The sequence below is a fragment of the Taudactylus pleione genome, unplaced genomic scaffold (genome assembly GCF_031769625.1).
Source record: "Taudactylus pleione unplaced genomic scaffold, aTauple2 ptg000326l, whole genome shotgun sequence".
Taxonomy (NCBI): domain Eukaryota; kingdom Metazoa; phylum Chordata; class Amphibia; order Anura; family Myobatrachidae; genus Taudactylus; species Taudactylus pleione.
This window is the reverse complement of record NW_028284727.1, coordinates 9,221,971-9,234,852: the sequence shown is the minus strand read 5'-3', so window position 1 is coordinate 9,234,852 and position 12,882 is coordinate 9,221,971. Positions and strand designations below refer to the sequence as shown.

At 39.3% G+C, this 12,882-nt stretch overlaps 1 protein-coding gene across 1 annotated transcript in view; it reads left to right on the top strand.

Annotated features, from left to right (window-relative positions):
* Positions 1–9,061, top strand: part of CLVS2 (clavesin 2) — a 100,343-nt gene extending 91,282 nt beyond the window's left edge. The window contains exons 4-5 of the mRNA XM_088443071.1: positions 7,270–7,493; positions 8,971–9,061. Coding sequence (XP_088299197.1) covers positions 7,270–7,493; positions 8,971–9,061 — 315 coding nt within the window. The remainder of the gene's footprint in view (positions 1–7,269; positions 7,494–8,970) is intronic.
* The last annotated feature ends 3,821 nt before the right edge of the window (positions 9,062–12,882 follow it).

Genomic DNA, 12,882 nt, shown 5'->3' with positions numbered 1-12,882 from the left:
AACAGCTGTGAGGAGCAGCCAAACTCTGCTACAAAGATCATGTTGTGGAAGACAGTTTCATGTGACAGGTCATACATCATGGCAAGACTGAGCACAGCAACAAGACACAAAGTAGTTATACTGCATCAGCAAGGTATCTCCCAGGCAAAGATTTCAAAGCAGACTGGGGTTTCAAGATGTGGTGAACAAAGAAATGGGCAACATTGAGGACCGTAGATGCAGTGGTCAGCCAAGGAAACTTAGTGCATCAGATATAAGACACATCATGCTTACTTCCCTTTGAAATCAGAAGATGCCCAGCAGTGCCATCAGTTCAGAACTGCCAGAAACCAGTGGGACCCAGGTACACCCATCTACTGTTCTGAGAAGTCTTGCAAGAAGTGATCTTCATGGGAGAATTGCGGGCAAAAAGCCATACCTTCGATGTGGAAACAATGCCAAGCGACTCAACTATGCACAAAAACATAGGAACTGGGATGCAGAACAATTGTAGCAGGTGCTCTGGAGTGATGAGTCAAAATTTTAAATATTTGGCTGTAACAGAATGCAGATTGTTTGCCAAAGGATTGTCTGGGATTACATGAAGACAAAAGATTTGAGCAAGCCTACATCCACAAATATCTGTGGCTAGTTCTCCAAGATGTTTGGTATAACCTCCCTGCTAAGTTCCTTAAATAACTGTGTCAAGTGTACCTAGAAGAATTGAAGATTGATGTTTTGAAGGCAAAGGGTGGTGACAACAAATATTGATTTGATTTAGATTTATCTCCTGTTCATTCACTTTGCATTTTGTTATTTGATAAAAATAAACTATTAACACTTCTAGTTTTGAAAGCATTCTTACTTTTTTCACACCTGCCTGTAACTTTTGCGCAGTACTCTATATATATATATATATATATATATATATAGCCATGCGAAGGTGCGGCACTCTCAGTAAATAAAGCACGACAACTGTGTCTTCAAAAACATTTTGAAGACACAGTTGTCGTGCTTTATTTACTGAGAGTGTCGCACCTTCGCATGGCTATATCACTATATATGTGAGGGCACCTCTAAACGTTATTGTTAGTTATTGGGAGTGCCGGACTATATATATATATAGATATATCCTGATGAAAATGTTTTATTGACATTGAAATGTTGACACTGCTGGGAGTTGTTTGAGCTTTTTTTTAAAGCCCTGATTGCTGCATCTTCCTGTATATATATATATATATATATATATATATATCTGGAGTTGATTCTAGGTGTGACATTTGCATTTGGAATCAGTTGCTGTCGACTCTCAATATGAGATCCAAAGAGCTATCAGTGAAGCAAGACATCATTAGGCTGAAAAATCAAAACAAACTACTAGCGACCCTCCCCGGCTTTGTACTGGAGCAATTTCATCTTGCCACAGTCCTCTGCAGCTCATGATAACCTGCACCATGTCACCATAGTACCCTGCATCTCACACCACAGCCTCCTGCTTCTCACTCCTGCCCCCTGCATCTCACCATTGTCACCACAAACCCCACTGCTGCTGCCCTGCAGGTGGCTGGGGCCCATAAACTGGGATGTGCTGGGAAGGGCAGAAGGATCATGGATGAGAGATTTGTATTGCAGCTGCCATAAGCATTATCAGTGGCATGTCCATGGGGCTGGGGTTCCTGTGCATATTTCCGCAGCCTCCATGCACACCCCTCCCCAGCTGCCAAAGATGGCGATGAGCATTGTCCTCTTTGCACAATGTACCCTGTATTTCCAGGGTTTCCTGTTGAGAACAGCATTGACTTCCATGGGAGTTGCCTCCTGTTCACCGTGGACATGTGGCTGAGCAGGAACATCACGCTGGAGAGGGAGAACTTCATGGTGGAGGAGTGGTGGTCGGAGTCCATCTGCAGGTTCAGCATAGGGATGGACATCAGAATCCAATGGTTACTAACCATCAGTGGTTTTTTTCTGATGGTAGTGATTTTACCATTTGATGGTGGCAGTCCGATGTTTGTCACCATGGAATAGAAATCTTTTGATGGTGTTCTGATTGTTTTTTTTATTCCTGATAGCTGTGCCTCCCCTTACTCCTTCCTAGCCCCTTCCAGGCCATCTTCGTGGGTTTGTTGGAGGCTGTCTCTGCCTCAGGCGTGACTTTGTATAGTCCATCACTTCCACTCTTCGCTAGGTTGCTGCTAAGCAACAGGGCACATTGCACTTTGTAAGCTCTCACTGTCTCTTGCTATTTCAGCACCCTGGCCAGCACCTTGATGCAAGATTTTTTTTATGTGTGCCTTTGCTTCACTATAATAGTCACTGCTCTGCTCCCTTTTATCACAGATGAATGGTTCATACACCTACACATTCCTCGACAAATGCTGTATAGAAAAGTGAAAACCCCATAAAATCTGTCCAGTGGTTCAAGAGATTAGCCTGAACAAAAAGGCAGACTCATAAATCAGGGACTTTATTTTATACATATATAGATATACTGTAGATATAGCTATAACAAATACATTGTTTTAAAGTGTCTAAAAGTAATAGATTAAAAAATTAACACCCAGCTGTGCTGTGCAACAAATGATGATTAACTCCAACTTATCTTATTTAGTTTGTCTTCGGTCATGTGACCATAATAGGGATGAAGGTATATGAAATAAAACAGAAAACATGAAAACATACATAATGTTTATTGTTTTGACATTGCATAATTAAGGTAACAACTTTCTTCAATCCAATTAAGAACAAGCTAAAGTCCCAGATGAAAAACAGATCCTTCACTTCAATTGTCTTTAGTTTCAACACAGTTTTGTTCATCAGTAACACACATAGTAAGTAGCACACAAACAGAAAGTAAAATCTATCCATGGAGAAGGTCCAAGCTACAATTAGTCCCGATGCATTTCATCTTAGTCAGAAGACTTCATCATAGGGATACAGTTTGTTACACATTAAGCCTATTTATAGCAAATCAAAAATGAACAATGGAGTCCACATGTGGCTCAACAGGATGATGTAATTTCCTCTTTCAGCAAACAGAGAAACAACTTGCAAAACGACTCAAGGATGTGTACATACATCCATACCAATCAATACTACTGAACATTATATATGAAAATATATAAATGCAGAGCTTAAAAAATGTAGGGACCGGGGAGGAATGCAGGTGAAATGCACCGCCGCTCAGGAATATGGTCCACCAGCATTACTTCTGCCATAAGTTTTAGCCAAGTAGTGGCATACACATAAGGTTTTGGTGGGCGATAAGAAAATTAACATGGTCACTGTGTCCAATCACAAGTGTACAAATAGACAGTGCTATTACAAAGTAACTGTAGACATCGGCACCATAGTACTACTGGTCATTGGACCACATAGCGGCCGTCTTTGTTCTATACTTGGAACACATGGTAGCCATATTATTAGAGGTGATACTCCAGGCTATAGTGCATATGGATTATTCTTTGACTTGTGGCAGCCATTTTGTGGTTAATTTCCTATAGGAGTCTTTTATGTGGAGTAAGGTAGTTATTTTAAGGAGTCCCAGCCCATAATCATAATAATCAAAGCAGCACTGATAAGGGAGGGGATGCGGTGATAATTCTGACCATGGGGATTCTGATGCTCAGAATGCCGGCACTGGAATCCCGACACCTGTCAGAATTCCAGCACCGGTTAGGGCTTAGGGTTATGCACTAAGGAGAGGGTTAGGCACTAAAGGGGGAGGGTTGGGTTTAGGGAGGGGGAGGTTAGGTTTAGGCACTAGGGAGGAGGTTAGGTTTAGGCACTGGGGAGGGAGGGTTAGGGGTAGGGAGAGGGGGAGGGTTAGGATACCAACCAACAGGTGTCAGTATCCTTACCCTGTCAAGATGCCAGCATCAGGATTCTGACCACCGGGATCCCAAGTGTTGGCACCCTGTACCCAACACACAAGGGAGTAATACTCTATGGTCAAGAAGGGGAAAACAGTATGATTAGTAATATTTCTTCTGAACATACAGTAAGGGGTAAATTTACTAAGAATCGTGTTTGGTTGAGATTGCAATCTCAGGTGTGTTTAGGTATTTTTTTCAACTCTCAAATTTACTAAAAACAAACTCGTTAGAGGTTTCTCTATTTACACTGAAAAACTTGGGTGAGATTGTAAACATGATTAAATACACCATCAGTCAAACTTAAAAGTACTTTCACTGAAAAATATACAACTCAGGAATTTATCAAGAATCGTGATTACAATCACGTGTGTAATTGTAGCAAACTTGGACCTAAATAGATGTTTCAAATAGACCACCTCCTGTGCTGCGAGTTTGGCAGAGTACATACACAGAGTGATTTGTATATGTTTCTGCCTCTAAACAATACCTAAAGGGTTACTTAAAAAAAATTATGTAGGGTCCCCACCCACAAAAGCATAACCAGCCACAGGCACCTCAACCAGTCCTGGTTCCAAAAATACGGCGGAACTCTACACTTTTTAATCCCCGTATTTTTTGAACCAGGACTGGCTGAGGTGCCCGGGGCTGGTTCTACTTTTTTTTAGGGGAACCCTACGTAATTGTTTTTATAAATGTATCCCTTTATTTAACTTATAGGACAAACAAGCAGCCTTCACATATCTCACTGATATGTGCAGTCTGCTTGTTCCGGAGTGTTTGGGAAAAACTCGATCACATACACCATCGGAAAACAATATCTCAGCTAAACACGATTCTTGGTAAATTTGAGTGTTTCAGAAGCCTAAAATCACCCGAGTTTTAGCGATGCAAATTGAGTTTCTAATCGGCAAAACTCTTAGTAAATTTACCCCTAAATGTCATCTTATAATCAATATAATTAATATAGTTAAAAATATCCACTTATAAAAGATAGTTAAAATATGACCATAAAACCACAAAAAAATAGGACAGCAGCAGATAAAAAATCATAATAAAATAGGACAAGAGCAGATAAAAACCCCTGGTGCTGGTGTCCTATTTTATTATGATTTTTTATCTGCTTGTGTCCTATTTTTAGCTATTTTTTTTGTGTTTTTTAATGGTCATATTTTTAACTAGGGAAGGGGTGTATATGGAGGCTGCAATAATAAGCCCAAGGGACATGCTGCCGATAATTCTAATCCTCATTCACTTTATCTGCTCAGCATCACCCCTATAAATATGTGCCCAGGGTCAGCCACTATAAATACGTGCCCAGTATCAGTCACTATAAAAGTGTGCCAGGTACAAAACTTGTAAAACACCTTTGCTTTGAGAATACAGAATAGGATATATTAAATTATTACTTCTCACATACCTTTATTTATCCAATGTTACTACAGTCATGTCACTGCTAGTGCCACTGCCACACACTAATCTTTAGTTTAGTAACTGCACATGATGCATCTCTAAGGGAGGCAACTGCTGGGTTAATGATTGGGGTGTGGTGAAATTTGGAGTGCACCAGTGACAATGGAGGGAGGGTTAAAACATTCATGATCTGCTGTGCCTCAGTATGCACTGTCTTTCTGTGTGTTATGTTCCCTAGCCAAGAGCGGAGCTCAAAAGACATCACACCAATCGACCAATAGGAAGCATACAGGACTGAAGTTCTGACCAATGCTAGGCACATCTACAGCCAGCCCAAGAGCATTAAAATTGTACTGGGCTGTGGAAACAGATGCCACCCTGGCCCTGCTGCCCCTTAGTGTGGATTTAGCAGGAAGTAGCCGCCAGGCTGTGTAGCTTCACATGACAAGATGACAAAGATTTTGTATCCAGGCAGCCAATCAGATATGCCTCAGTTGCATGGTGAATTCTCGCCTCCTTTTATTCACACACCTAGACCCTCCAACTTGACCCCTTCCATCAGGATCCTGGACTTCCCTCTTAATTTATGATTGCTGTTACCTGTGCTGAAACACATTTAATTATTAATTAGCTAGTTCAACACAATTGACAGAAATTTTAATTTTAGAGGGAAGTCCAGGAGCAAAACATGTTGTACCTGATGGAAGGGGTCATGTTGGAGGGTCTGAATACTGCATTATATGACTCTGCCATTAAGGTTCAACACAGGACAGGATATACGTTAGGGGGAGAGTTCCCCCAGACTATGCCACTAACACACACTCAGAGACACTGATGCTGCCCACCAGGATCTGGCATGAGTCACGTGGCTTCTGAGTGACAGCACCCACTCTAGGTGCTCCGTCCGTCCAACACCCTTGAGTTGACCTACAGATGTGTCCTCATACATCTAGCCTCAATACGCCATGCAGTGTAACTTGCTTGGCTTGAGTAAACAGCCAGGTCCTGTGCTACTCTGCTAGAGTCAGGCGTGACGACTAGTATGCACCAGCAGACTGTGCTGATTCATTTGATATGCAACACTTATATATCTGTGTCCACCTGAGTCTGTATATAAAGCACAGAAACAGAACTTGAATGAAAAGAGCTGTGGCTGCTACGTTGTATCACTTCGTATACAGATTCAGAGACTCACACTCGTACACAGATTTACAAATCTCACATATCCAATTAATCACCACAGTCTGCTGGTGCATCCTAATCGACTTATGGAGCATACACACGGTCAGATTTGTCAGACTTGTCAGATTTGTCAGATGAACGACTGAACGATTGGACGATTTGAACGATTGAACGATTGAACGATTTTTGACTGCATTAAAATGAATGGAATCGTCCAAGTCTGACTGCAAACCCATCAGATGTCAGATATCGTTATCTGACAAACGGGAACGCGCATCGTTGATCGTCCATCGTTCAGGCATGTCAGATATGAACGATTTTCCTTCAGATATGAACGACTGAACGATTTTTAAATCGTTATCGTTCATATCTGAAGGAAAAATCTGATCGTGTGTACGCACCATTAGATGTATTTTTGGCAAAGACGCAAAAAAAAGGCGCCCGGTACTAGCAGTGTCTCACGATACCTGGCGCTCTGAGAGGGACTTTTTAGCGCGACTGCAGCAAATATTGTAAGGACACATCTGTATGTGTCACACAAGACCAAGAAAACATACAGTAATGCACTGTCCTTATAAACAAACATTTTGGTAAAATGTTGTAACATATTTATAGTATTAGAAAAGTAACCAAGCTTTTGCAATTAAATCCATAGCAAAATATTCACATGTATTATTTAGATTTATGTTGATTTTAAAACTGATCTAAAACACAGATATACATTTAGTGCATTTTAGCATAATGAGATAGTTTTTGTTTAGTCATTTAAAATTACTTTAGTTGTCATTAATGTATTGCTAATTGTATGCTTTGTCTTATGCAGATATTTTTACATGGTAATAATCTCAATAGTTTGCATCAACTGATTCACCCAGAGATTCTACCTTCTGAGTTTGGGGGAATGTTACCACCTTATGATATGGGAACCTGGGCAAGAACACTCTTAGACCATGAGTATGATGATGAAAGTGAATACAATGTAGATTCATACAAGATGCCAACAAAAGTGGAAGTGGAAAAGGACTTATCTCCTAAAGCCATGAAGAGGTATTGTGCCCATAAATGTATTCCTATACATAGTATATTGTATTAAACAGCATTATTAAAGGAGGTGGGCTAAACATGCAATATTCCCCCTTTTTTCTCTCATTCTCTCAACTTTAATAACTGTCACAGGCAATTATTTTGTTTTACTGTCAAATATTGTCTCCCTTTTGGGAGAATCACTTTTATAAGTAACACTATTTTGTTGAACATGGTGCAAAAGAGTAAACATTCGATAACCCATAGCACTTATCTTTTAAGTACAAGTAGGGAAGCATATCACTAATTGGTTGCTAAACATATATGGGCTCTATTTATCAATCTTTTAAAACTAAAATAATGTGAAAATGGGTGTATTCACACCCTTTTCACATTATTTTAGTTTCACTGAAATTTATTAAAAGGCTTATTGGAGTATTGTTTGTGAATTTTGAAAAAATACCGGGTGGGAGTCCTGCTATAATAATGCCATCTTGAGATAGCGTTAAACAGGGTTCCCCCATGGTTCCCCAACTCCTGCTCCGCTCTGACAGGCAGAGCAGAGCTGGGAGCTGGCCCACTGTGATCAGCTTGTGGTTTAAATAGACCATAAACTGATCAATGTAAAAAAAAAAATCAAACACTTACCTACAGCTGGGGGTCCGCTGATCAATGATTGGTGAGCTCTCTCCTCCGGTCAGCTGGTGTCCGGGCTCCTGCACTGCAACAATGGTCAGCTGTGCTGTAAACCGACATCTGACCAGGAGCCCGGAGACCAGCTAACCGGAGGAGAGAACTCACCGATCACCAAGGTAAGTGTCAGCTGGGGAAGGGGATGGTCCGGGTGGCAGCTCCGAGGGGGGTATCTCTAGCCAGTGTCGGGGCATGTGCAGAGGCACTCTCGCTGTATTTTTGGTGAAAAATATAGTGAGAATTGTGCTGTGATGATTCGCAGGGACAGAGCTTGCTTGCAACAAGTCATCATATACTGTAGTGTCATTGGGGTAATGGTGGATGGCGATCCACCCCAGTGCAGGAGAAGACTGTGTGGGCCATGACCGACCCTGAACGTCAGAACACGCACTGGCGCCCTTGACAGTGACGTCACCCCTGGCACATGAACCACGTGCCCCACCTCTGTTAAGCCACTGAGTGAGAGACTAGAGACAAATAGTTCATGCCCAATAGGTCACTTCACTATTGTATACCTAATTATGAACAGCACAATGTTGATATGTTATAAATTGTGCTTATTAGTGAGCTTAGTGAGCTGAAATGCAGTTTTCTAACAGGTATGGCCTCTCCGTATGGAGTGTTTTTGTTTACCTAGTAACATGGATATGAATAAGGAAAAAAATATTACAGTGCTGCACTGTAATTTCCAGGGTATGAATATGTAAACAAATTTGAAATGTTTCCATTGCAAATTATAGACAATATTGAAAATCATTATTTTCAGGGCCTTTGGGAACAATGTTTATTTTTGTTTGTCGGTTTACAGGTCTCAGTCTGTAGTGGATCCTGGAGTGCTAAAACACAATGACAAGAATGAAGACGACACCACACAACAACCCTTACTGTCTCTTGATTAGCATATAATCTGCAGCACTCTCACAAGATCTGGAAGTGAAGAGATAATTTTCCAAAAATAAATAAACACTACAGGAATGTACCAACTGGAAATGTATCATATATGTTAATGTTGTATAATGTAATATTACAAAAAGGTTTCTCTACTTTGCAAGTGTTAAGGGCCACAAAATAATGCTATTATTCTGTAAGTGCCAATTTGTTGTTTGTAAATAGAACCCAAACTAATTTCTCTCTTTAGATTTTTAAGTGCTCATCTATCTGATCACTTCTGTGAAAATGGTTTCACACAACGAACCATACTGTACCTAAAATTGTGTAATGTAAAAAAAAATACAAAACAAAAATAGTATAATATGATAGTAGGTTCCATCTTTTTATATAAAGCCATATAGCAGCTACTACACTGCTTTTTATTCTGAATATTGCATAAAGACATTTCAGTATATAATTGCTTTTCTAAAACATTGGAAATGGAAGAGGACTTTTGTGACTCGCAGATAGAAGTTTCAGCTTGGAAAACAAGGTAAAAACTTGTTGGCTTTATTACAGTCAACAGAACAAAGTATATCCGTACTGTGCCAAACTGGTTTGTAATTGAGGTTTGTGATGCTAGTTTTATTCCCACAGTATTACTATTATAAAAACAAGCCTGTAAAAGAATAGAGTGAGTGAAACCAGTGCCATTGAGTAGAATTAAGTAGATATGCTGAAAACTATTTTTGGAATCTCCTTTGTTTGTTATTGCGCAGATGATTTTGTCATTGCTTCTCTGGAAACTATTCTATGTTAGTAGTAATGTCTTCAGTATTGTACATTGAGTACTACAGGTTGGTGTGTTCACAGATAGCAAGCAAAAATCACCATCTAAACTTAGCAGTCTACTTCTACTACTACTGCTGTGGGTCAAGTAACACTTTGGTGTTTATTACAGTGTTTTCAGTCACTGTCCAAGCTGTTCTACACAACTTAGTTAATATATATTATAACACAGGGGAGGGAACATGTGTTAATGCAGATATGTCTCTATGGTACTTTCTGCAATGTGCATTAATTTTGTCATTGGTAACTTTGTATGTTGTGATTAACTACATGACATGTATTAAATATTATTTTCACTAATTTAACAAATTAAACAATCACTAGTAAGTATAAGTTCCTATTGAACAGTACTCATTAGCTGCACAATATTAATTTCACTGCCACAAGTTTAAAGTTCATATACAAGTAGGCATACTCTATGTGATGTAATTCACCTCTTTTTTCTAAACGCTGTTAGGATATAGTGGGGCAGATGTACTAAGCTCTGGAAAGGGATAAATTGGAAAGTGATAAAGTAACAACCGATCAGCTCCTAACTGTCATTTTTCAAACACAGCCTGTAACATGACAGTTAGGAGCTGAGTGGCTAGTAGTTTATCACTTTTCAATGTATCACTTTCTAGAGCTTAATACATTTCCACCAGTATGTACTGTAGTATTGGTGCATTTCTGTAGAAGCTGAATGGGTTTATACTGTTATACAGCATCTGATTCTTTTGTTGTCAGTATCTTAAGAAGATATTCTGACCCATGTAATTATATCAAATTATTATTACAGCTTATGTAATGGATTGTTTGTAATACAATATGTTCATAGGGCCTCCTGAATGTGGAATGTACAATCACTACAGGGCCTATACATTATCAAGGTAACAGATTTAATTAAGTATCCAACTTATTGCAAGTTGTGGTGATGGATACTTAACTAACCGAGCGATGTGCGGGTATGTCTGAACGATAAAGATATCATCCATCGAACGTGCATGCAGGCCAACCTGGTCGATATCGACCAGGTTACTATAGGGACCTGCGATCGTTGATCGCGGGTCGCTGGCCATTGTTGGTGGGTTGGTGGTGTGCTGGATGATCGATATCGATCATCCAGCACTCCAGGAAGGTGCAGGTTGATCAGTCAGCGATATCGTTATCACTGACTGATCGTACCTTGTGTACGCACCATAACTTACTACTGATGGGTCTGCCCAGTGCATGAGTTCACGCATGCGCATGGTCAATGAGTTCTGACTGGATGCCTTGTTTGCAGCCCACAGTCCTCCAGGATCCATGTGTTTCCGCATGTGTAACTGGGTCATTAGTGATAATGAATAGGCCCCTATATAAATTATACCTTTCACCAAAACAATCCACGTTTTTTACGAAGCCCGCCAGTTACAATGGCCACCAAATTTTATCAAGCCTCATTTGCATTCACTGTAGTGATGGTCACCTTATTAGTGACTGTTGCTAAAATATAAACTAGTTAGTTTCTAATATGCAGTATTCCGTAACTGAAGTATGAATGCATATATTAGACAGGAGGACTACAAGGTCCCAGTAAAAAAAGATAAACAGAATATGTAGTAAGTGAGACAAATCTCTTTACTATAAAGAGTGAAAAGGCTACAATTTAAGAAACTGAATTATTACACTTTCAGTAAAATATGTTCCATTCCTAAACAGTTACAAAAGAATAAAAGCAAGGGTTTGTACACCATGGTTTTTTTTTTTGGGCAGTGCAGAATCGAGTTATGTAAGGCATGTAGGAATGTAAAAAATAATATTGACATCATTTTAGATTCTCCTTCCTGCTGTGTTAATAGCTAGTTTATATGTTAAACAGGCTTGTTGTCTTAAAACATACTGTACTCTTAGTATGGAGTAGTTAAAAGTGATGTTTGTCCATTTATACAGTAATTGAATTTCTAAAAACTAGCCTAAACATTTTTTGCCCAAAATATATAGGAGTTATTGACGAGTTGGAGGCGTTGCTCCCCAAAACATAGGCTTAACATGTCGTCAATGTAGGTGCTGCAGTTGCGGGAAAGTTGCAAAGATGCAACTATCTCAAGATATAGCATTATAAATGATTGCCACGTAAGCATAGGTGGTAAGTTTACAGGAGGCACATTTAACAATACACTTATACTTGGAATTAATATAATAATAAAAACTCTCTAATACATCAAATACAACTCTCCATCTTGTATAAGAGAAAGAAAAGTGATACAACATGTCCACAGAAGCATATTATATGTTAGAGCATCTAAGAAAACACCTATGACCCTCAGTAGTGCATTCAGTCAGTCAGTCACAAAGGTATTTAATAGTAATTGTGACAATTCAAGTGTGCACGGTGCTAATAAAGAAATAATTACAATACTTTCCAACAATATTGATGTAGAAATCCCGTGTATGGCTGTCAAATGTAAGCGACAATACTTTTGTTTATATGAAAAACACAAAGATCATCCAAACATAGTGTGATATAGTCAGACAACAAATTTATTCAAATGCTTCCAAGGAAAAACAAGAAAATTCCAAGATAAATATTGGTGTGTCTTCCACGGCACACCTTACATAACATATGCAGCAAGCAATATGCTCAACTTAGTGCATACAAAAAAATATTCATACATGAGGGCTATTGCTCCTCGTTTTAGTAATCAATGGGGAATTACCGGAAGTTCCTTATATGAGGGACTTCCGACAATTCCCCATTAATTACTAAAACGAGGAGCAATAGCCCTCATGTATGAATATATTATTTTATATGTTGAAATTTTGTATGCTGAAAAGTATTGTCCTTGAAATTTGACAGCCATACACGGGATTTCTACATCAATATTGTTGGGAAGTATTGTAATTATTTCTTTATTAGCACCGTGCGCACTTGAATTGTCACAATTAACGTTAAATATATTTGTCCTAGTATTCAAGGGTGGTACTATCTATGACAATTTATCTGCAGCAGAGAATACGTGCTAGGTGCCTATAATCACTG